This window comes from Sus scrofa, chromosome 5 (genome assembly GCF_054392235.1).
Source record: "Sus scrofa isolate SSC_HxYL_T2T_F1_AM1 chromosome 5, Sscrofa_HxYL_maternal_Yorkshire_Landrace_v2.0, whole genome shotgun sequence".
NCBI lineage: Eukaryota > Metazoa > Chordata > Mammalia > Artiodactyla > Suidae > Sus > Sus scrofa.
This window is the reverse complement of record NC_139387.1, coordinates 95456240-95481190: the sequence shown is the minus strand read 5'-3', so window position 1 is coordinate 95481190 and position 24951 is coordinate 95456240. Positions and strand designations below refer to the sequence as shown.

The 24951-nt window shown below is 44.3% G+C and overlaps 1 protein-coding gene and 1 long non-coding RNA gene across 15 annotated transcripts in view; one reads left to right on the top strand and one right to left on the bottom strand.

Annotated features, from left to right (window-relative positions):
- Window positions 1–8846, top strand: part of LOC110260793 (uncharacterized) — a 33243-nt gene extending 24397 nt beyond the window's left edge. The window contains exons 2-4 of one of the 4 annotated variants that reach the window (XR_014804383.1): window positions 2716–2820; window positions 3183–6061; window positions 7975–8846. This is a non-coding gene — a long non-coding RNA (uncharacterized LOC110260793). Of the gene's footprint in view, window positions 1–2715; window positions 2821–2899; window positions 3026–3182; window positions 6062–6351; window positions 6756–7974 lie in introns of those variants that run through there. The other 3 variants (XR_014804384.1, XR_014804382.1, XR_002344252.2) reach the window with 3 other exon arrangements.
- The window catches only part of FGD6 (FYVE, RhoGEF and PH domain containing 6), a 121141-nt gene that overhangs the window by 17933 nt on the left and 78257 nt on the right, over window positions 1–24951 (bottom strand). For 6 of the 11 annotated variants that reach the window (XM_005664248.4, XM_021092744.2, XM_013998062.3 and 3 more), the window contains 6 exons: window positions 10610–10660; window positions 4859–4917; window positions 4705–4776; window positions 3961–4029; window positions 2910–2993; window positions 2021–2100 (listed from right to left, as the gene is read on the bottom strand). In XM_005664248.4, the coding sequence (XP_005664305.3) occupies window positions 2021–2100; window positions 2910–2993; window positions 3961–4029; window positions 4705–4776; window positions 4859–4917; window positions 10610–10660 (415 nt within the window). Of the gene's footprint in view, window positions 1–157; window positions 2101–2909; window positions 2994–3960; window positions 4030–4704; window positions 4777–4858; window positions 4918–10609; window positions 10661–24951 lie in introns of all 11 variants that reach the window. The other 5 variants (XR_014804324.1, XR_014804325.1, XR_014804326.1 and 2 more) reach the window with 5 other exon arrangements.

Genomic DNA, 24951 nt, shown 5'->3' with positions numbered 1-24951 from the left:
GCCCCGGGAGCCTACTATGGGCTGGTACCATGCCATGAACTGGCCACACAAAGCACACCTCACCTGCAAGGGCTCTTATCTAACTGAGGTGAGACATAAAAATAAGTACTTACTCTATGATGTAATAAACATAAGGTAGATAACAGGAGCAAATTACCTTATTTAGGTGGCAGGGAAGGCTTTGCAGAAGGGATGACTCCAGCGTGAATGGGAGAATTAGGAGTGTCAGGGTCTCTGGGCACCCTCGCTCAGTCTCCTGGCTTTGGTCATCATCCCTGAGCTGAGGACTCCCCGTAACACGCCTCTAATCCAGTCCTCCTTCTGACAGCCGGATCTGACATCAACTGCCTTCTTGCTGAGCCCATTCTGATGATTCGCAGGCTTCTCATATTCAATACGCACCTCTGAATCCAAGTATCTGATTTCTGCCCCAAAGCGGCACCTCTCCTAGTGCTCCCCCCCACAGTGAATGGCACCATGACCCAATACACCGTGCAAGCCGGAGGCGCAGCTCGGCGTCCCCCAGCCCAGCCCCGATTTCCTGTGTCCCATCACCCATCCCTTCAGTTCCCCTCCCAAACAACTCTCCACACAGCAACCAGATTATCTATCTATCTATCTATCTATCTATCTATCTATATCTATATATATATATATATTTTTTAAGGGCTGCACCTGCAGCATCTGGAGGTTCCCAGGCTAGGGGTTGCATCAGGTCTACAGCTGCTGGCCTACACCACAGCTACAACAACACGGGATCTGAGCCACGTCTGTGACCTACATCACAACTCACGGCAATGCCAGATCCTTAACCCACTGAGCCAGGCTAGGGATCAAACCCGCAACCTTATGGTTCCTAGTCAGATTCATTAACCACTGAGCCATGACAGCAACTCCACAATTTTTGTTACATCCAAGGTTAGGTCTGAGAGCTGCCCAGACTTGTCATCCAGATCCAGCAGTGGAACAAACTATGGCTGTGGGTGTGTCTCCCTTCACTAGTCAAATCTGGCTACACACCCACTTCTGCCACTCGGCCAATAACTGAATAAGACACGAGCCTGAGTCACACAGCTTCAGGTTTCCTCAGCGCTTGACTGACATGATGGCAATATATTTTGATGTCTCCATCAGTCACTGTAAGTTCCAGTTTGAGGCAATGTGGTGTCATAAATAACATCAGATTTAAAAGCAAAACATTTCTATTCGTACCCTGACTTTGCCAGCTATGATCCTTCACAAAGCAACTCAGTATTTCCATAACTTAGTCTTCCTCATTTCTGTATCTACCTCATAGATTTTATGTTACATGAAAGCTTCCTAGTAATCTACAAAACTCTAGGTTTTTTTTTAGAAATTATGTATCATCACAAAAGGATCTGAAATATTCACTTAAGAAAATGATTAGCACGGAGTTCCCATCGTGGCTCAGTGGTAATGAACCCAACTAGTGTCCATGAGGACTCGGGTTTGATCCCTGGCCTCACTCAGTGGGTTAAGGATCCGGCGTTGCTGTGAGCTGTGATGTAGGTCACAGATGCGGCTCGGGTCCCATGTTGCTGTGGCTGCGGTGTAGGCTGGCAGCTGTAGCTCTGATTCGACTCCTAGCCTGGCAACTTCCATATGCTGCAGGTGTGGGCCTAAAAAGCCAAAAAAAAAAAAAAAAAGATGAGCAAAGCCCTTTTCGGCATTATTATTCCACTCAGAGGAACATTTAAATCTCTGTACTTCCATTGGCTCTTCGACATTCTACCTATACAGTAAATCAAGAGTAAACTTCATGGTATTAGGAAAGAAGGGGGAAAAAAATAAGTCTAGGAGTTCCCTGGTGGCCTGGTGGGTTAAGGATCCAACACTGTCACTGTTGTGGCTTGGGTTCGATTCCTGGCCCAGGAACTTCCGCATGCTGCAGGCGTGGCCAAAATAAACAGACAAAAACCAAGCAGAGTGGTTAACCTAAATGTGGAAAACACTGGCTAATACTGGCAAATGTGCATCCTTACATGTTTTTAAAGTTTACCTGGCTGACAGGATGAAGGAACGTTCTACGCTTTCAATCTTTAATTCATTCTGATATGCTTCTTGGGTGGGTTTTCTGACCTGGAAGAAAGCAGAACTATTGGAGCAGACTCATCCTACTGAAAATCGAGGAGTTCCTGCTGTGGCTCCACAGTAACGAACCTGACTAGTAGCCATGAGGACTCGGGTTCGATCCCTGGCCCTGCACGGTGGGTTGAGGATCTGGCGTTGCCACGAGCTGCGGTGCACCTTGCAGACGTGGCTCAGATCTGGTGTTGCTGTGCCCGTGGGGTAGGCCAGCAGCTGCAGCTCCGATTTGTCCCCTAGCCTGGGAACCTCCATCTGCCATGGGTACAGCCCTAAGAAGCAAAAAATAAAAAAAAGGAAGAAAGAAAGAAAGAAAGAAAGAAAGAAAGAAAGAAAGAAAGGAAGGAAGGAAGGAAGAAAGAAGGAAAAAGAAAGAAAAGAAAAGGAAAAAAAGAAAGAAAGTCGCATCTCCGTAGCATAGCTAAGGTTGCCCCACACCCTGGCTGCTGACACCCACCCCCGACCTACCACCACTCTCCCCATCACCCATTAGCTTCCTAACTAGGTGCTGAACTCCTAGGGGTGGGGGGTGGGGAAGGGAGTAAAGGGGAGACATAAACAATTCATGTCTGAATTTTCCACCAAACCAATAACATGTTTTGTTTATAGTAGTTCTCAGCAGATGTGTGATGACTGCATTAACGTATGAGGGAACAAATGACGACAAAAATGAATAAACGGACCGAGGAACAGTAACACACGGAGAGAGAAGAGGTAAGAGTGTGAGAAAAATGATGACCCTCAGGGTTTGCTCTAAATATATTTGGGTAAAAAAAAAAATCTCTGTTAACAGAAGCACAGACCTTCATTCCAGCCAACGAGAGCATGTTGTTCAGTTTGTACATCCCAGACTGCACCGGTGTGGTATACAACAGGGCATCGTTAAACTGCAAGAAGAAACATTTCAAGGACATGATAAATAAAGAAATTTCAGCTACAAAGATAAGATACAAGAATAAAGAAACAATATTACCTTTTCGTTTAAAACTCTCTGAATAAAATACCTATATTCTGCTTATAAAACCAGAACCACCTGGAACTTTTTTTTTAATTTTTTTTTTTTTTTGTCTTTTTAGGGCCACAACCAGGGCACAGGAAGATTCCCAGTCTAGGGGGCAAATCGGAGCTGTAGCTGCCGACCTCCACCATAGCCACAGCACCGCCAGATCTGAGCTGCGTCTGCAACCTACACCACAGCTCCCGGCCATACCGGATCCTTAATCCACTGAGCAAGGCCAGGGATTGAACCTACGTCCTCATGGATGCCAATCAGATTTGTTTCCGCTGAGCCACGATGGGAATGTTTCATTGGGACATTACTAAAAGACGGTTTCCAGAAAATGTGTTTTTTTTCCAAGTTCTGTAACAGATGGAGTGTTTTCTGAAATTTAAATCCCGCTAAGGTTTTACAATCTGCCAAAACAAAGAGCTGATTGAATCAATTTTCCCAAATCAGAGTTGAAATAAACTCAAGTCAAAAAGGAAGTAAACTTCACAGTTCCCTTTGTGGCGCAGCAGATTAAGAATTTGACTGCAGCGGCTAGGGTCTCTGAAGAGGTATGGGTTCGATCCCCAGCCCGGCACAGTGGGTTAAAGGATCTGACGTTGCTGCAGCTGTGGCTCAGATTCAATCCCTGGCCCCGGAACGTCCATACGTCATGGGTGCAGTCATCAAAAAAGCTATGCATCATACAACTTTGCTTCCTATACTTGACAAGCAATAAGCAATACAGCCAAAGGTCAAACTAAAACTGCTATTTGAATGTGCTAAGCTTATCTGTCCTGAGTAAGTGTCTCCTTTATTAGGCAATTATCCCTGCCTTGGACTCAGCAGAAACACAGGTGGCCACTTACCAGGAAAAACATTCGGGGCTGCATGACTTTCCGAGATAGCTTCATCAGGGTTCCTTCTTTGAGAAAAACCTGATTCATCCAAACAAAGACCCATTTCAAACAACCATCATGACACAACCATAATGTACATACACACGTAAGTTCCTTTTCAATCCTCTTATCCCAGGATTTTTTTGTGGGCAGAGGCTGGGTGGACATGTTTCCTTGTGACTTTTTACAGTCACAGCTTCTTTTCGAAACCCTGTAAGTCCTTTAGGAACTGGACAAGCCAGCAGAGCTTCCCAAATCCAGTACTGAGCCCAGAGGTACCATGTGGTCTGAAAGGTCTGACGTGATCCTGAGTCGCGGCCAACTTCCTGGCAAGTGCATTTTGTAAGGCTCCTGAATTCCTTCCCTGGGCCACTCTTATGCTCTATGAAGCGCATTAAAATACCAATTTTCTTCCTTCCCTCATAATCCTCTCTTACATTAAGGCTTTTAAATGAAACTGTCTTTAAAGCTGTGTGAGGTCAGCTAGGATTACACAATAAAATTACCCAATTTAATCAGATGCTCTGTGGGGTCCCTTGCCATTCTCCTAATTGAACTGGACTTCTTGTCATGGTGACTTAAATTATGAATGTTTTTGAAAGGATAGAATGAACTTAGTTGATCCAGATTGGGTCACTGAGGAGCAACAGTAACAAATGGCGTATTTTCATAACGCAAATGAAAGCAGCTACAAACGGTGCCTGAAACACTTACCCGCCCAGGCTGAACTATTTCGTGGTGTCCATTTAAGCTGTACTGAATTTGCATCAGTTTCTGAAAGTTGTCCTATGGAAAGGGATACAGAGCAAATGAAGGCAGGGGCTCCCAGGTTCAAGAGTATGGCAGCCACTGAAATGAAGATACTCACTCCTTGTTTCATGGTGTCGTTGGCATGGTTGGCCACCTCGATAACCACAGCAAGGGCATCTAAAATACATGGGGATAAAGTATATGCGGACAGAAGAGGCATCTGGTCATTATCATTACTAGTGACTTGCAACACTGAGCAACTCCAGACAAGGAGCTGGCCAGTTCACAGCCACCAACCACAGGAGGAGCTCAGTTAACAGTCAGCAGGCAGAAATACAGGCGAGGACGTTTGATGAGAGCAAAACCAAGGAGAAAACAGGCAAAAATAGTACTTAGGAAAAAAATTAGCCAAAGAAAGACTCTAAAGAAACATATGCATGTATATCAACAGTATGAATACAGGGTTGTTTGGTACTGAGATTTGATTACTCTGTTGAAACTCAGAAGGATAAGGATAGGACTGCACCTGGACGCAGAGGGCTGTTCCAAGATCAACTGCCTTGGGAGAGAGGGCTCCTGGGGTAGGAAACCAGAACTGTGAGAATCAGCTGTTTAAGAGGGGCAGGGCTTAGCTGCCTTCTCTTAGTCAGAGCCCGAGAGGGAAGAAATGCCACATGGAAGCACACTAGACCTAACGACACATATTATTTTGTGAGGTGGGTTGCTGAGCGTCATCTGTTTTACTCTTTTTATGAACTCCCTGCCTTTATCAAATGCTGCTGAATGCTTCGGTCCTGTCGTCTCCATAACAGGGCATAAAGGGAGAAGCCTGTGCTCGGTCTCCTTTGGGGCTACAGCTGCTCTCAGTCCAAGACTGTAGTGTCCCCTTAGGGACACCTGAACGTGTGTAAGATAATGCTGGGTTGCCACAAAGACTAGGAGGGTCCACTGGGCTTTAGTGGGCAGGAGCCGGGGGGTTACACGGCCTACAGTACTAATTAGGAATCCACACAGAGAAGGTTATTCCATTTGACAGGGGCACTGCCACAGGGAAAACGGGCAGAGCGTTAAAGAGGGAAGGGTGCTCTCTCAACGCTGCTGTGGCAGCGACACTAATCACCAATAAAAGGACTGTTCGTTTTGTTTTGTTTGTTTGTAGCATGTAAAAGTTCCCAGGCCAAGGATCGAACCTGAGCCACAGCAGCAACCTGAGCTGCTGCAGTGACAATGCTGGATCCTTAACCCACTGTGCCACAAGAGAACTCCACAAGGACTGTTTTCTTTTTTCTTTTTCTTTTTTGTCTTTTTACCTTTTTCTAGGGCCGCTCCCATGGCTTATGGAGGTTTCCAGGCTAGGGGTCTAATCAGAGCTGTAGCCGCCGGCCTACACCACAGCCACAGCAATGTGGGATCCGAGCTGTGTCTTCGACCTACACCACAGCTCACGGCAACGCCGGATCCTTAACCCACTGAGCTAGGCCAGGGATCGAACCCGCAACCTCATGGTTCCTAGTCGGATTCGTTAACCACTGCGCCACAAGGGGAACTCCTCTATATTCTTCAAATGTATTATTATCAGCATTATCAATGGAAGGCACTGTTTCCTTACAGAGACCCCAAACACACATATCAAAATGTCCTGTACTGGGAGTTCCTGCCATGGCGCAACGGGACCAGTGGTGTCTCTGGAGCACTGAGACTTGGGTTTGATCCCCAGCCCCCCACGAAGAGGATTAAACAATCTGGTGCTGCCGCAGCTGCAGCACAGGACTCAGCTGCAGCTTGGCTCCCATCCCTGGCCTGGGAACTCCATATGCCGTGGGGTGGCCAAAAAAGACAGAAGGAAAGCAAAGAAGAAAAGAATTGAGTGCATCTGGCACTCCCAGGGCAGATATTCAAGCGGAGAAGGAAACGTATTCCTCTCTTGCTGGCTTGCTTGCATTCCCAGCAGACAGGGAGAAAAGCGTCACCATTTAATGAGCGGACGTTGTAATAAAGCTGCTGCTGTTTGGTCACCTGGTCTCTAAGCCCTGCTCCCTTCCCCATGTCCTCCCTTAGCAGGCCCTGATGGCTCTGCTCCTTTTCCTCTCCTGCTTCCCTTCCAAAGGTCTATCAGTCTCATTTCCCCTCAGCCTCCGGCAGTCTCACAATTTGACTGCACTGCCTCTGGCCCGTTCTGTGCACCTCACTGTTCACTGCTGATCCCAAGCCATGGCTTTGCTAAGGTATGTAATTTCCTTTCAACATGCTCCGTGAGCTCTGGTCCCGTGTTTGTTTTGTCTATACAATGGAGCTAATAACTCACTTTCTTTGAAAGCAGAAGCCCTCGGACAGATGTTTTCTTGAGGCCCTATTTGCTAAGATCTGTCTAAACTATTTATCTTTCCGAGACAGACTCTGACCTGGACTGTCCACTCTTCCCCCTCGTTCCCCAACTCTAGTCAACTCATTTCTGGCCCCACGTCTCTCTAAGCTCTGCCTCTTCAATCTTCAGGCTCTTCTCCCTCTGCCCAGTGATTCTATACTGCTCAGTGCATCCTCACTTGAAAGCTATCTGCTTTGTTCCTTATCTGATGGGTATCAAAGACCTTCTTCAACTAAATTATATGTTTACCAAAGACAAAAAGCATGTCATATTTCCCACTCCAAACTTTTCCTTTTAAAAAAAAAGCATGTTTAAAAGTATAACACGGAGTTCCCGTCGTGGCGCAGTGGTTAACGAATCCGACTAGGAACCATGAGGTTGCGGGTTCGGTCCCTGCCCTTGCTCAGTGGGTTAACGATCCGGCGTTGCCGTGAGCTGTGGTGTAGGTTGCAGACGCGGCTCGGATCCCGCGTTGCTGTGGCTCTGGCGTAGGCCGGTGGCTACAGCTCCGATTCAACCCCTAGCCTGGGAACCTCCATATGCCGCAGGAGCGGCCCAAGAAATAGCAACAGCAACAACAACAACAACAGACAAAAGACAAAAAAAAGACCAAAAAAAAAAGTATAACACTTGCAGGAATTCCTGTTGTGGCTCGATGGTAATGAACCTGATTATTATCCATGAGGAAACAGGATTGTCCCCGGCCCCACTCAGTGGGTTAAGGATCCGGTGTTGCCGTGAGCTGTGGTGTAGGTTGCAGACAAGGCTCTCAGACCTGCCGTTGCTGTGGCTATGGTATAGGCTGGCAGCTGCAGCTCTGATTCGACCCCTAGCCTGGGAACCTCCATGTGCCCTGGGTGCGGCCCTAGAAAGAAAAAAAAAAAAAAAAAAAAAAAATTAAAAGCATAACACATGCAAATAGATGTTAGAGAAGGAAAAGTAAAATGATGAAAATGAATCTCTACAAAATGTATTAAAAAAAACATTTTAGCTCTGTCATCTGAAAATGTAAAGGATGTGATCAAAATTCATAAAATGGGGTGGAAACGGGTTTGTCTAATGTGTTTCTACACCTCAGAGCCAGGGATATACCTCTGACCTTTGAAAGAGGTAGTTTGGGGATAAATGAAAAGAAGTACCATTATCCTGAACAGAATTAATTCTTGTGTGTGTGAGAGAGAGAGAGAGAAAGAGACAGACAGACAGACAGACACACAAATTATCTGGTGAAAATCAATGAGTCCCTTGCATTGTAATGGACCATTTCTTGAAAGTACTGCTGAAGGTGAGGGCGTGGAGGGAAGGTACGGCTGATGCCCATCATTGAAGAGTCCCAGAATAATAGGCTATTTTAGACCTCATCTCTAATTTGCGTAGTTTGGTCACTTTACGGATTCCTAATTTTAAAACGTGAAAGGACCTTAGAGATCAACTGGTTGACTCTCTGCTTTTGAAAGCAGTGGACATCTGGAGAAGGTGAATTCACCCCTGGCTCGGAGAGACATGAAGCACAGGGGGATGAAGCTTCCTGAGCACAGACTATGCTGGGACCACTCAACTCTCTCAGGAGGCTGGCCCATGCACCTTTTGTTCCTACAGTTTCACCTGCTTCTGGCACCCCTTTACCACTTTATCGAGTTCTGTTTTAATCTGTCCAAAACAAGAATTTTTTTCTTTTAAACAGAGGATTCTCTTCCAAAATTTATAAACACCTTCTGCAACTCAATACTAAAAAAACAAACAACCCCATCCAAAAATGGGCAGAAGATCTAAACAGACAACTTTCCAAAGAAGACATACAAATGGCCAAAAAAACACATGAAAAGATGTTCAACATCACTCATTATTCGAGAAATGCAAATCAAAACCACGATGAGGTATCACCTTACACTGGCCAGAATGGCCATCATCCAAAAGTCTACAAACAATGAGTGCTGGAGAGGGTGTGGAGAAAAAGGAACCCTATCACACTCTTGATAGGATTGTAAATTGGTGCAACCACTGTGGAAACCAGTAGGGAGATTCCTCAGGAAACTAAACATAGAACTACCATTTGACCCAGCAATTCCACTCCTGGGTATCTATCCAGAGAAAACCATGACTCGCAAAGACACATGTACTCCGATGTTCATTGCAGCACTATTTTCAATAGCCAAGATGTGGAAACAACTTAAATGTCCATGGACAGAGGAGTGGATCAAGAAGATGTGGTACATATACACGATGGAATATTACTCAGCCATTAAAAAGAACGAAATACCAGCATTTTTTGCAACATGGATGGAACTAGAAATGATCTTGCTAAGTGAAGTCAGCCAGACAATGAGACACCAACATCCAATGCTTTCACTGACATGTGGAATCTGAAAAAAGGACAGACTGAACTTCTTTGCAGAACAGATGCTGACTCACAGACATTGAAAAACCTATGGTCTCCAGAGGAGACAGTTTGGGGGGTGGGGGAATGTGCTTGGGCTATGGGATGGAAATCCTGTGAAATTAGATTGTCAGGATCATTATATAAATACAGATTGATAAATTCATTTGAGTAATAAAAAAAAGGGGGGAAAAAGATGTGGTACACATACACAATGGAATATTACTTAGCCATTAAAAGGAAATAAACAATGGTATTTGCAGCAACATGGACGGACATAGAAATTATCACGCTAAGAGAAGTCAGTCAGACCATGAGACACCAACGTCACATGCTATCACTTATATGTGGAATCTAAAAAAAGGACACAATGAACTTCTTTGTGGAACAGACACTGACCCACAGATTTTAAAAAACGTATGGTTACCAAAGGAGACAGGTTGCGGGGTGGGGGGATGCCTGAGGGTTTGGGATAGAAATGCTATGAAATTGGGATGTGATGATCATTGTACAACTATAAATGTAATAAAATTCATTGAGTAATAAATAAAAAAAAAAAAAAAAAAAAAAAAACACACGCCCAAAGAAGAAAAAAAACCGAAATTAGATACAGTTGTATTACTTAACACAAGTGCTATGTATTAATTCCTTTCAAAATTGCAATAAGGCCATTTACATATCAATATAAATAATATGTTAATGAAAAATATTTTCTAAAATAGAACAGTTTAGTGGGAAAAGTAGCATTGTTTTATATTTTTGCAAAACTTTTTAATGCCTGGCTTAATAGAAGACAACTGGATTATCATTATCACTTTTGCATTCAATCTGCTGTGATTAGCTGTTTTGGCTGAAGGACAGGAAGAAAATTAAGCCTTATATAGATAGGAAGAATGAAGGCTATATTTCATAGCCTTTTCAGAAAACTGTGGACATTCTTTCTTTTTGAGATATATACCAAAACTTACAAGGGGTTGTTTCTTAAAGTATACAGTGGAATCTGCAACCATATCAATACATTTTTCAAACTGTTAAAAAAATAAAAAATACATACAAAGAGGATTCTTATGAATAAAATGCAGTTGTATATATGGGTTTTGTTACATGAGACCATAAAAATTGTTTACCTTGGGTATCTCTGTAATCTCCAGAGTCTTCTAAGAGATTTTTCAAATAATCTAGAAAAGGAAAAAGAAATAGCATTTAGTACAATAAAAGGCACTAAGGAAAAAACATTTGTCTTTCTTCCTTTTTTTTTTTTTTTTTTTTTTGGCCGTGCTCGCAGCCTGCAGAAGTTTGTGGGCCAATGATCAAACCCATGCCAAAGCAGTGACAAGGGCAGATCCTTAACCCTCTGAGCCATCAGGGAATTCTACATGTGTCCTTCTTAGTTGAGTCGTGTATTGCTTAATACAGATAATGGTTTGGTGTACACTTCCTTTTTTAAAAAGTGCAACTAATTAATTGATTAACTTGTGCTAACTTTCGCCTGGGAACTTCCACATGCCACCGGTGTGGTCAAAAACAAAACCACAAAACAACACAAAATAAAAACAAACAAAACAACCCTGAAAGAATAAAGCCCTGGAATCAATGTGAAATTAGGACACAGAATCAGAGCTAGAAACAAATCTCAAAGCTTGCACTGGTGATTTTGGAGTTGAGGCATCCGGCTGCTGAGTATACGGTCTCACCCAAGTAGTACAACCTCTTTGCAGCACAGCCAGGACTAGAATCCAGGTCTCGTGATGCCCAGTCCAGCACTTTTACTCCAGGAAATACCTTAATCTCAAGATGAGATGTAGGTTTAGTACCGAAGTTCAAGCATTATAGACTGACTGCCAAGGGACCATGACATTTGCCGATTTCAAGAGTCTAACGATGCTCAGACATCAGAAAAACGCTCCATGTGTGTCTAGAACAGTGGTTCTCAAATGCGGGTGGTTCTGCCCCCCCAGGAGACATCTCGAAGTGTCTGGAGACATTTCTAACCATGGCAACTGGGGAAAAGGGCTGCCGCTCGTATCCTGTGGTTAGAGGTCAGGGTCAATGCTAAACATGCTACAAATGTACAGGACAGTCCTGCAACGAAGAATTATCCGACCCGAAACATCAATAGGGCTGCAGTTGAGAAACCCTGGTCTAGATGGAGACAGCCTGTAAGTGGACAACACGGTATATAGTGGGTCTTACAGTATGAAAAAAAAATTAAGATAATAGGTTCCATTTAATAAGTCATTAACACCAAGGAATATGACTGGATTTCTAGATAATATTTCCTTCTTTGTTCAGGTATGTCGATGGCTTCCCATTAACTATCAAATTAAAACACATTCCATTTCCTGGAATTTAAAGTCCATGCTACATGGCCCTCGTTCACTTTTCCAATTTTCTCCCTTGTTACTGCCTGACACAGGCCCTTTGTTCTACCAAAGTTTGACTCTACAACAATCCCTTAAACACTTCCCATGTGTTCCCCGGCTTCGTACTTTGTGTCTCTCGAGTTCCCTTCTTCTGAATCCTTTCTCTGTCTCTGCATATAAAAATGCAACTCATAATCCTTCAAGGCTCATCTCAAATTCCTTCCCTCCTACCAAACTTTCCACTTGAAAGAAATATTTTTTCCCTTTGAATAAGATATTACACAGCAGTGACTCACTGTGTGGTATCATTTTCTTTTTCTTTAGACTCAGGGCTCCTTGTGGGTCGGAGCCACATCTGATTCATCTTTCTACCTCTCATAGCACTAAGGCATGGCCTTTGCATACAAGAGACAATAAATGCTTGGAATAAAAAAATAAATGCTTTAAAAAAAAAAAAAAAGACAGGATTGTGTCTTAAGTGTCGGTAAAAGGCAATAAAGACAGAGATGAATCCTAATGCCGGTGGGAGCTGGGAAATGGAGAGAGGAAAGGCATGTTAAAACACTAAAGGCACGGAGTTCCCGTCGTGGCGCAGTGGTTAACGAATCCGACTAGGAACCATGAGGTTGAGGGTTCGGTCCCTGCCCTTGCTCAGTGGGTTAACGATCCGGCGTTGCCGTGAGCTGTGGTGTAGGTCGCAGACGCGGCTCGGATCCCGCGTTGCTGTGGCTCTGGCGTAGGCCGGTGGCTACAGCTCCGATTCAACCCGTAGCCTGGGAACCTCCATATGCCGCCGGAGCGGCCCAAGAAATAGCAACAACAACAACAACAAAAAAGACAAAAAAAAAAAAAACAAAAAAAACATAAAACACTAAAGGCAGAGTTCCCTGGTAGCCTAGTATTCAGAATCCGGCGTGGTCACTGCTGTGGCTCGGATCTGATCCCTGGCCTGGGAACTTTCACATGCTGTGGGTGTGGCCAAAAAAAAGAGAAAGACGGAATGCATTTTTATCAGATCCAGTCTCCATCTAGCAATAGCACGGAAAAGATGTAATTTCATTCCGTGGATGTATGACATCAGGCTCAAAGGCAGAAAGGGCAACTTAGCGCCAGCTTTTCAAACTTAATACATGACGTGAACACACACACCCAACTGCGGAAACTAAGCATCTTTGAGACGGTGACCCAAGAACCTGTGTGAGTCTACACATGCCAATCAGAAATACCCAGCCCTGGCAATAAGCCCCGATGAGATATCCTGCACCATGGCCTCAAGCTTCTGGGCACACACAGTGTAGGTTCTAGCTTGCCAGAGACCATCACGAGCCATTTAGATCTGAGAGTAATCTGAACACACAAGCTGGAGAGCATTCGTCCAACCAAATAAACAAGAAAACCACACAAGTTAACAAAATACATGGATCATACACTACACTGAGTCTCATCTGAGGATGAAGAATGGACTTAATCTCACTCCAACCCCACTCAGAATGCATTCCACATGTAAGCTATGTTTCGTGAGTCCAAATATCTAAATTTTCATGAGCACGAGGCTTAGGGAGGACCTCACTCTTAGGTCCTCTCACGTTAGGGAGGAAAACTTACTCTTCTTAGATGTCCTCAAGGCCTTGGCTACCTTGATTAAGCGAAAGTGATGTTCCTTAAGTGAGCTGAAGAGTGTGGGAACGAAAGTACGTTTACGTAAGTACCAGATTCATGGCAAGTTTCCATTTTGTCCTCAGTTCTTGTTCTTTAATACAGAAGCACAGCCATGCACACGGAGACATTTCTCTAAACCAAAAGAGGCCACTGGAAGAGGGCTATACTAGGAAGTGCTGACCTCAGAATCACTGTGCCGAGCCCGATAAGCTTGAGCTGCATTTTCTTTCCATGGACTCAGGCTCAGCGGGTGCCCGCCAACCTGGACACTCAGGCACAAAGTGCAAACACACAAATTGGCTGAGCAGAAAACCCACCACGAAGATGTTGCAAAATCATATCATTACTCAAGGAGATAACAGAGTTAGGTTTACTTTCCTTGCCAATAATAATAATAAAAAAAAATCTTAAGATTCAACTTTCAAAATTCAGCATTATCAAACTGAATTTGAGAAATGCAACTTTCCAATGTATCCATCCATCCATATTTTCAGGGCATCGTGTCATAGTCCATCCTCCTTTTGAGCACTTGTACCTTTTCTAGGAAGACAAGACCATGACCCCCCACCTCAGTGAAGAACCACTCAGTGCCTTAACTGCAGAATGAGACTGGGACTGATCACCCTCTGAGTCAGACGGGAGGAGCGATGAAATCACCAGCTGCCTCAGGGACTGCCATAACCCAGGTGAAACCCAGGAAAGGAAACCAGACAGACACACCTGTGTTGGTCATAAGGCACCGCAGACTACATACCACTCGGGACCCAGCACCCTGCGGGAAGTGCCCTTCAAAAATGAGGAGAGCAGAGGAGTCATTTCAATTTGCCATGGTGGACGTGCAGTGTTCTGTAACTTTCCTGTTTCTGCCAAATCAAACTAGACATTTTTCAAAACTTCAATAATATAGGTTCCCACTGTGGGGCAATGGGTTAAGAATCGGACTGCAGAGGCTCAGGTTGCTGTGCAGGTGCAGGTTCAACCCCAGCCAGGCATAATGGGTTAAAAGATCTGGCGTTGCCGCAGCTGCAGCCTAGGTTGCAGCTATGGCTTGGATGCAATCCCTGGCCCATAAGAAACAACAGACACGGGAATGCCCATAAGAAACAACAGACAAACACTTCAATAACAAAAATGCTCAAGTGCTATTCATATTGAAAGAAAAAAGGGTGCCACAAGCATGCGCAACACAAAATATATTTTCTGGCCACCAGGGGGCATCATTGATTAATAAACGTTGATTAACCCCATCATCACCAGTATCCAACATTAGCAGCATAAAACTGAAACATGGCAAGTGCAACCTCAAGGGCTATGAAAGTTAACTTTGTTCTCATAGACGAGGCCCAGAGTGAAAGAATGAGGACCCGATAAATACTCTATCTTATCAGACGTCTAAGTTTTCAATTTATGGGCTCCTAGTAAGCCTTACCATCTCCTTTGATTGCTTAATTAACAAAAACTTCAAGCAGAAAACTATTCAAGAGGTACAGTAACTATTTCCTAAAAATGAGTCATCTGTGGGGAAAGGGGAGTTTTTACTCAGCAACGCCCAGTCAGATTCCTGGACTGTGTGCTGAGAAATGGCTGATGGCAGAGCAGAGTAAATAAGCATATAGAACAGGTAGCATTCCAAAGTCAAGTGTTTCGAATTTGAGGACATGTCTTGCTTTGTATTATCCAGATTCCTTCTTTCCTCCCTAAATATGTAATTGGATCAGGGGAAAAAAAAAAAAAGATTTATGAGATCTAGAGAATAGTAAGTCTAGTCAATAAAAGCTTGTTTGCCAAAAATTTCAAAATTTACAAGAAGCAAACCTGGGAGTCCCCCTATGGCACACTGGGTTAAGAATCCAATAGCAGCAGCTCAGGTTGCTGTGGAGGTGAGGGTTTGATACCCAGCCTGGGGCAGTGGGCTAAAGGATTTAGCTTGGATTCAACCCCTGGCCCAGGGACTTCATATGCTGTGGGTGCAGCCATAAAAAGAAAATAAATAAATAAATAAATAAATAAATAAATAAATAAATAAAGCACACCTAAAATTGTCCTGACTTGTGCTCACAGCAATGCCAGGTCCTTAACCCACTGAGCAAGGCCAGGGATCGAACCTGCATCTTCATGGATGCTAGTCAGATTTGTTTCCACTGCACCACGACAGGAACTCCTCTCCCTTTCTTCCTTCCTCATTCTTCCTCTCTCTCTCTCTTTCGGGCATGTAGAAAGGGATAGACCCTGTGCCTCGGCAGCGACCTGAGCCAGTGCAGAGAACACTAGATCCTTAGTCTACTGAGATGGGATCCCCTTTCTTATTCCATTGTCTCTCACTTCCTACTTGTTCCACATTAGATTCTTATCAACAACAGCCTATTTCAAGTTACCTCCCTGTTCCAGTGGCAGAATAATTATTATTTTGAACCAGTAGGTCTGTTCTTACAATGGTACTATGTCTCTTTAACTGCTGTTTTAGAATATGTACTAATTAATGCCTCCCTTTCAGAATCTTCATTAATTCTTTTATTCTACTTATTACTATATACAAAATCATTTTGATATGTATCAATAAAATCACAAGATTTTAAGTTAACTTTAATGAGAATATGGAGCGTTTGCAGTTAGACGCTAAGCTGATGGTTCTATAGCGTCAAGTATCCTTTTATGCACAAATGCTAAATTGTGGGCTTCACGAGAACCAGGAACCTGAATTAATTGTCCTTATATCCCCAACACCCAGGACAAAATCTGGTGCATAGTCAACAAACGTTCCCTGAATTTCTGATGGACTAAGAGACACTTACTCAGAGTTAGCGCTCCCTGCTCCACATTTCACAGGGCGGCTGAGACGATTCTCTGAGGTTCTGGCTAAAAAGCGCTCTAGTTCCTGCGCTCATTCTCCCACTTTTCAAATCTCAGTTCAATTCCTGTCCCTGAATATGTGGCCCAAGTTAGAAAAGGTGACTTTTCCAGGCCCTCGGGATCAAGGATTCATGACTTGGAAAACAGGCGATGCCTTCCTGGGAACCCAAAGTCCCGCTTCTCCTGGACTGATGCAGCCCCAGACTGTACAACATCCTGAGCAGAAGGCAGCCTGGGCTTGAAACTCTGCCCGGGAGCCCTTGTAAGGCCACAGCCACAGGAGGCAGCCCTAGCCTGTCTTAGCCTTTGCTAAATCTGGGCCTGAGGTAGCACCCCCAAAGGACTCACAAACCAAACCTGCCTCCACATTCATCCTATGGCCAAATTTTGGAGCAGACCTTACAGGGGATAGACGCTCCCTTTGGGGCCCTTTTTAGCTGGACAGACTGGCCAGCGATATCCAGAATGCGGAGTCCAACCACAGGAAAGTCTCCCACCAAACCTAAGCTATCCAATATTTTGACCTGGTTGAGCCTGCTTTTCTTTGTGGATACATGTGGCAGTCGTTAAGGCTGCCAGTTTATCAAGTGAGAATCTCACATGTATAGAAACGGCCTTGACACAGTCAAGCCCCACTTAAAGAATCTCTTATCCATATTTAGACCCCGCAGCCCTGACTAGCGACAGAGAGCAAATTTAGGTTTAGGGAGAGAAGTATATTTTACTACTCCCCCAAAAATAGCCAAGTGAAAAATAAAGCAAATATAGACACCAAAGGGAATTTGAGTCTGAATTTCAGCGTTTTCTCCAACTGGAACAGTTCCTGGTGCGAGCCCATGATTCTGACAGGCGCTGAGGGAAACTCTTGAGCAACAGAGTCAGCTTGCTAGACCTCTGGCGAGTCCCAGCAATAGAGGGACTTGGTTGCTTGTGTCAAACCTATACCGAGAACTGGAAAATGAACGGCTTTGTTGTAATGTCTACTGGTAGGTTCTGAAGATTTGCAAACTTGGGCAGAGCCAAACAACGTTCTAAAACTTCTAAGTGACATAGAGAAGTTCCTTCTATTATGAAAACAGGCAACAAACCACAGTATTGTCAATGGCATTAGGACTCTATCACTATAGAAGTCATGTTTGTTTTTTTTTTTTTTTTAATATCACATTACTGTTGCTGCAGAAATCTGAAAGTATTGTTTACTCTGATACCACTTGCAGATTGTGGTAATTATTAGATCCACCGTGGGGCCTTCTTATTGAATGTATTATTTAAAGAAACACATGTATTGGTCTGTCACATTTTAAAACTACTTTAAAATAACTTCACTTCAGTCAATTGGTTTCCTTTTACTCTTATCAATTTTACCCTGTAGCTTAAAAAAATTATTTTGAAAAGAGATCCATAGGCTTCACCACGCTCCCAGGGAGATCCAGGCTTAACTTGAAAAAGGTTAAGAACCCAAGAACCCCTGTTCTATAGAGAAAGTGAGATTAAATTTAAAAGCTATCGTTTACTCAAATAGGCAGAGAAAATGTGCTTACCTCTTATATCCCAAAGTCTTTGCATAGTATTAACTACTTCACGGACATAATTTATTACATATCATCTCACAAAATACCTCATTCACAGCTACAGTTAAAAATGAACTGCAACACAACAAGAGCTGAGCTCATTACAATGGGAATTCTGAATGTTATCACCCTCCCATTTCACATGGATGGACCTGCCTTCTATCAAGGACTTTGGGTTCCTCAGAAACTACATTCTTGGACTGGTGTCCAGACAGCCCCACCTTTCATCAGGTTCTGCTCTAGAGGAAGTGTTCGAATGATGTTTGATGTAGACAATTAGCTCATGGTTTTAAAACAAACACTTGCCAAGGAGAAGTTTCAATTTTCAGAAGCAGAAGTTTCAATTTTCAGTAAGAGATTTTTGAAAGTCCTGCATTCATTCAATCCTGATCTTTTGTCAAATCTGCTTTATTAGCCTTGCTCATAACTCAAATGTCTAGTTTCAGAAGCTATAACAGATGTTTTCAATATCCCATTTTCTACCAACAGGGGAAATCCTGGATTTCTAAAACCTAGAGGGAGTTAATATCAGCCTAGACGAAAGGCAAAGATTATAGGAGAAGTAATATAATATGTTGTTAAAGTCACTTATAATATAACATAAATATTTTGAACAAGATCAAAGAGACTACCTGATCCAAATTTAATCCAAGTTCAAAGGACTGTTATTCCCCCTTTAAAGACAGAAGTGAAAAGATATTTCAGAGGAATTTTTAAATTATATTTTTCATTATAGTTTTCTCCACCATGATCCCCAGCTGACTCAACTTGTTGCAACACCAAGGTAGTCAATTTCCACAAATAAAAGGCTTTTCGTTGAAAAATTTATACTGCATGTAACATAATTACAAACCAAAAAACCCCCAAAAGCAAACACCCCCCCCCCAAATAAAAAACAACCCCAAAAGGATATGTGATGGTCATTTCTGGATGGTAGAAGATGAAGAGGGACTTTGGTGTTGTGGTTGTTTTCCAGTAATACTTAGAATATTTTTTAGAGTATTTTTTATAGGCACAAAAGATCCCTTCAAAGAATGTAAGTGGATCCTTATAAAATAAACCCTCAGAATAGTCTCCCTCAAACAAGTGACCAGAACAACATAAATTTCAGGAATTGAGAAGAGAAAGAGCCAGGAGGGACCCTGAGTGGTTGCGCATGGCCCCACAGAGCAGGGCCGTAAGCTCCAGAAGGGCAGGGGCCACACCGTGTTGTCAGCCAGTGTTTGCTGGTGCCCAGCTCAGGGCCAGCCCATATCCGTATGGGCCGAATGAGTAAGCAAGTGACTGATGAACGGAGGAGAGAATCTGGCCTTGAAGGACCAGTTTCAGGAAAGAGAAAGAGACGGAACGTACTTAGAGCAGAGGAAAAAAAGGTTTGCTCGGGGCTATGGTTATAAAGAACAGGTTTAACCTGTGGAGAAGTATGATTTTGTATTTTTCCAAAGTAGGATTTAATTTTTTAGCAGTTTGACATTCACAGGAAAACGGAGGGGAAAGGTATGGAGCGTGCCCACCCATCTCCAGCCCCCAAAGCCACGGAGCCTCCCCATCACCAACACCCCCCATCTGAGGGGAACACGGGCTACAAGAGAAGAACCTACGTGGACCCATCATAATGACCCCACAGCCACAGTTTCCATCGGGTTCATTCTCGGTGGGGTACCCTCTGTGGGTCTGGGCAAATGTGTGATGGCAGCTCTCCGTCACTGCGGTAGAATAAGCAAGGTGCCAGTTTTCCTAATTTCAGAATAAAAGCACGTCTGTAAAATGATGCAAAGGATATATACATACAGATATCCCTCGGTATCTGTGGGGCACGAGTGCCAGCGCTCCCCTCGGACACCAAATCTGTGGATGGTCAATGCCCTCAGATAAAGGGGCGTAGTCCCACCTGCCCTCTGTATCCGTGGGTTCGAATCTGCCAATACCTAAGGCCGACTGGAGGGCCCCAGCTCCTGGTTCTTGGCACAAAGCTCCCAAAATCTTTATAATTTTCTAAATGACAAGAGAACTAGGACCGTCTTTTATCCTAGTATCTGGTCTTTGACCCTGGTTCTTTTTTTTTTTTTTTTTTTTTTTGGTCTTTTTAGGGCTGCACTTGTGGTATATATAGGTTCCCAGGCTAGGGGTCCAATCGGAGCTGTAGCCGCCGGCCTACACCACAGCCACAGCAACGTGGGATCCAAGCTGAGTCTGCAACCTACACCACAGCTCATGGCAACGCCAGATCCTTAACCCACTGAGTGAGGCCTGGGATCGAACCTGTGTCCTCCCGGATACCAGTCAGATTCGTTTCCGTTGAGCCACAGTGGGAACTCCTGGTCTTTGACCTTAGTTCTGACACAAAGCTCCCTTGGAATTTCCCAGGTGACAGCAGTGTCTTTGGTCATGATGGGAAGACTCCTGGTGAGCTCCTAGATGGGGACTGGTCATCAGAAGGACCAAGCCGTGCTTAAAAACAGAACACTTTCAGCCCTTCTCAAAGGGAGGGAAGAGGGGTTAAAGTGCAGCTAATGATGGATCGTGCCCCTGTGACGAAGCCTCCATAAAACTCCCAGACTACCTGGTTTGGTGAGCTTCCAGGGTGCTGGCGTGCCCAGAGAGGGAGTTCCAGCCCACACAGCTTGCCCTTGCATCTCTTTCTGGATGTTCACCTGTATGCTCACCACATCCTTTTTGTGTATGCGTGTGCCTTTTGGGGGATGCACCTGCGGCATATGGAGGTTCCCAGGCTGGGGGAGGGGGAATTGGGAGCTGTAGTTGCCAGCCTACGCCACAGCCACAGTAATGCCAGATCTGAGCCATGTCTGTGGCCACAGCTCATAGCAACTCACTGAGCAAGTCCAGGGATCAAACCTGCACCCTCATGGATAGAGTCAGATTCGTTTCCACTGAGCCAGGACAGGAACTCCACCACATCCTTTTATTTAAAGTTTGTTTTTTTTTTTTTTTTTTTTTGGCTGTGCCCACAGCATGCAAAAGTTCCTGAGCCAGGGACTGAACCCATGCCACAGCAGGGACAATGCAGAATCTTTAACTCGCTGAGCTGCCAGGAAACTCCATATCCTTTTACGATAAACCAGTAAATGTAAATAGCTATTTCCCTGAGTCCTGTGAGCCAATCTAGCAAATTTTCAAACCCCAAAAGAAAGTCATGGGAACCCAGATTTACAGCTGGTGGGACAGAAATATAGGTTAGAGCCCAGGACTGTGACAGCAATGGCCCCTGAAGTTTGGGAGGGTCAGTCCAGCGGGGCTGAGCCCATGGTCTCCAGCAGCAGACGATGTCAGAATTGAATTAAATTACAGAACAGCTAGCTGGTGCTGAAGAGAATCGACTGGTGCAGGAAAAATCCTGTAGGCGCGGGGTCAGAAGTGCTGAGTGTGGCAGTGGGAGAGCAAAGGGGAGACGCGGGAGGAGTTGTTTTTCCTTCCTTGGAAGGGGAGTGGTAAGGGCAGCGGGACCAGTAGGCAGCTATTGCCGCAACTTGGCGTTTAGAAAGGCCTGGCAGGGAGCCTAACGAGGGAAATGGAAAGAGCAGGAAGCAGAGGCAGAGGAAAACCCGTCAGCAGATCCTACAATGGAGGAAGGATGAGAAAAGGCAAGTATTTCAGTCCTTTCCACCGTTCTGCTTCTGCGTAACTGGAAGAGCCTTCTACTCTTAAAAGCAATTCATCGATCCATTCATCCATCAAAAGTTCACTGGCACCACGGCGCAGGGGGTCTCAGCCTCATATAAAAGAGTGTATTTATTTCCCTGAGGCTTTCACTTTACTGAGTTCCTGTTACACAGAATCTATGCAGGCACCGAGTTTGGATAAAAAAAGATGGTCTCTGCCCTGAAGAGATGAGGAGGAAGGAAATAAGCAGCGCTAAAAAATTAATGCTGCTCCTACAGCAGCATCTGCTTTTTGGTTTTTGGTTTTCTTTTTTAGGGTCACACTGGCGACATATGAAGGCTTCCAGGCTAGGGGTCGAATTGGAGCTTCGGCTGTCAGCCTACACCACAGCCACAGCAAGGCGGATCTGAGCCACCCCTATGACTTACACTGCAGCTCATGGCAACACTGGATCTTTAACCCACTGAGAGAGGCCAGGGATTGAACCCGCATCCTCTGGATAGTAGTCAGGTGCATGACTGCTGAGCCACAACAAGAACTCCTGTGTGTTTTTTAAAATTAAGTAAATCACTTAATTTTACTACTTTTAAAAAAACTTCCAATCATAAGCATTTCATTACACAACATATACATTTTCTTTGATCTTATTATTATTTTTTTCTCTTTTGGCTGCCTCGAGGCATATGAAGTTCCCAGGCCAGGGATCAGATCCAATCGGCAGCTTCGTCCTACGAGCTGCAGCAACCCCAGATCCGTAACCCACTGTGCAGGGCCAGGGATTGAACCTGCATCCCAGTTCTTCAGACTTCGCCAATCCTCTTGCGCCACAGCGGGAATTCTATTTGATCTTATTTTGAGTTGAGCTTAAAAAAATTACCAAAAGTTCAGTTGGAAATTTTTTTTTCAGTTGGAAATTTTTTATGACAATGAAGGAAGAGATAGCCTAAGTAAAACATCCAATAAAAACCCAAATTATGTCCTGAAGAGAACATTGCAAGACAACAGGATGGGTGTTGGAAGAGCAGGAGCAGGACTGCTGGACCTGGGGATGGCCACACACCTTTCCCTAAAAGCATCCCAGAGAAACGATCTGACCTCATCTGTAGTCACCCCTGCATTGCTCAGCCTTCCTTTCCCAGGAAACCACGGTGGGCGCACATCTCCTAAACTGAGTCCGAGGGAATCCTCCCTTTCTCTGCCTGAAACTCACTAATAAATCAAACAGTCTCACTCCTGCTCCCTGCTCCTGTATATTCTGGGCCCCTGGAATTATTCCAAATTCTAAAGGGGAAAAAAAGTACTTCCCTCACAAGGTAGTTTGGAGGGTGAAATCACTGAGTTTGTGCATCCAATGATGAGGATCCCGTTAACTCACATGTTGGAAAAGATGCAGACGTGAAAGACTTTAAACCCAACTTCGAAAAAGGTAAGTGCCCAGACAAAGGCACTTTGATAACCAAAGTAAAAATATTTTGCAAAATAGAGAGCAATCAGACCACTACAAAAAGGAAGGAGCTCCCGCCGTGGCTCAGTGGTTAACAAACCCGACTAGCATCCATGAGGATGTGGGTCTGATCCCTGGCCTCACTCAGCAGGTTAAGGATCTGGCGTTGCCATGAGCTGTGGTGTAGGTTGCAGAGGCGGCTTGGATCCAGCGTTGCTGTGGCTGTGGGGTAGGCCGGCGGCTACAGCTCTGATTCAGCCTCTAACCTGGGAACCTCCATATGCCGCTGGAGCGGCCCTTAAAGACAAAAACAAAAAACAAAAAAACAAAAAACAAAAGGAAGTATTGGAAAATTAGAATTTTAAATAAAACTATGGGTAAAACAAACTGTTGGTATTCACCCCCATATGTCCTTAGGACTACATACAATCATAGGCGCTTTAGCTGTACCATATGCATTGCCCAGGGCAAAAACATCTTACCTCTCTGCAGAAGAGAAGATACCCCAAATTCTCTCTCTCAACGTTGTCCTTTAGGCTAAAAATATTTTGGTTAGGGAGAATTTTTTCTTTTTTCTTTTTTAGGATTACACCTGCAGCATGTGGAAATTCCCAGGCTAGGGGCTGAATCAGAGCTGTAGCTGCTGGCCTATGCCACAGCTCATGGCCACACCAGATCCTTAACCCACTAAGCGAAGCCAGGAATCGAACCCATGTCCTCATGGATACTACTCTGGTTTGTTGCCACTGAGCCACAATAGGAACTCCAGTGGGAGGTTTTAAGTGTAGCTTAAAACCAATCAACATTAATTCCAGAACAGCTTCCAAGGCATCCCAAACTGACCCAGATATACTGGGATGCATAACATTATTAATTGCGAATGACAAGACTCACTCCTTGACCTCATGGAGTTTATAATCAAATGAAAGAATCAATATACAAGTCACACAGATATGAGCAAATTCACGAGGCATCCAGGAAGGATTTACTCAGTCACACTGCACTGATGCGAAGGCTCAGGGAGAAGGGGAGCAGCCAGAGGTGGCTTCGGGGGATGGAAGACTTCCGGGCAGGGCTGGAGGAAGGGCAGAATTTGAGTCAATGGAAGAAAAGGCACAGCACGAAGAGGAGAAAGTCCGTTATTTCTCTTCGAAAACGATGTTCTCTCTTTACCCTTAGCTCTGACTTTGCGACCTTGAACAAGCCATTTGTCACCTCCATCCTTCCACGAATTCACAATGACTGAGGGTCCACTACATAGAAAGCATTGTACATCATTTAAATAATGGAGATTCTCCAAGTTAAGAGAAGAGAAGACGGGGTGGGGGAAAGGGCTTTAAATTAGAGACAGAAACAACCCCAAGGGCACATTAGGTTACTCACAAAATAAGTGAAATATGCCCTCTTAAAGAGAATATGTAAAAACTCGCTGTTGCTCTTTCACCATTAATCAGTGAGAGTAACAGCATGAAATCCACATGAAACACATGTGGCTCTTTTACTTAGGTCCGTCATAGTGTGGGGAAAAAAATATTTTTCCATGAAAATTTCAGAACTTTGCTCCGTCCTTCTCCCATTTGGAACCACCGTTGGCTTTTGCTGCAAAAAAACAGTTATTTCATTTGACAGCTGTAGAAATAGCCTAAGCCATTCAATAGCTCATTTACGATGCAACACTGAATTTATCTAGCAGAAACACAGCACACACATGGGTACTTCCTTTTGTCCTGTGTATTCTTAATCTCTGCCAAAGACAGAGGAAAAAAAGTACAGATGGACAGGATATCCTCAAATTATCTGGCTGGCCTTATGTCACAGAGAGAAATCTAGTGCCTGATGCACAGTCAGAAATTCACGTGAAGGAGAAACGCCTAGGGTAGCCAGTCTTGAGTCTGAAAGGCAGGGGCTTCTCATCAGAGGTTCACTAACCTAGCTGGGGGGCGGGGGGGCATGAAGGCTCC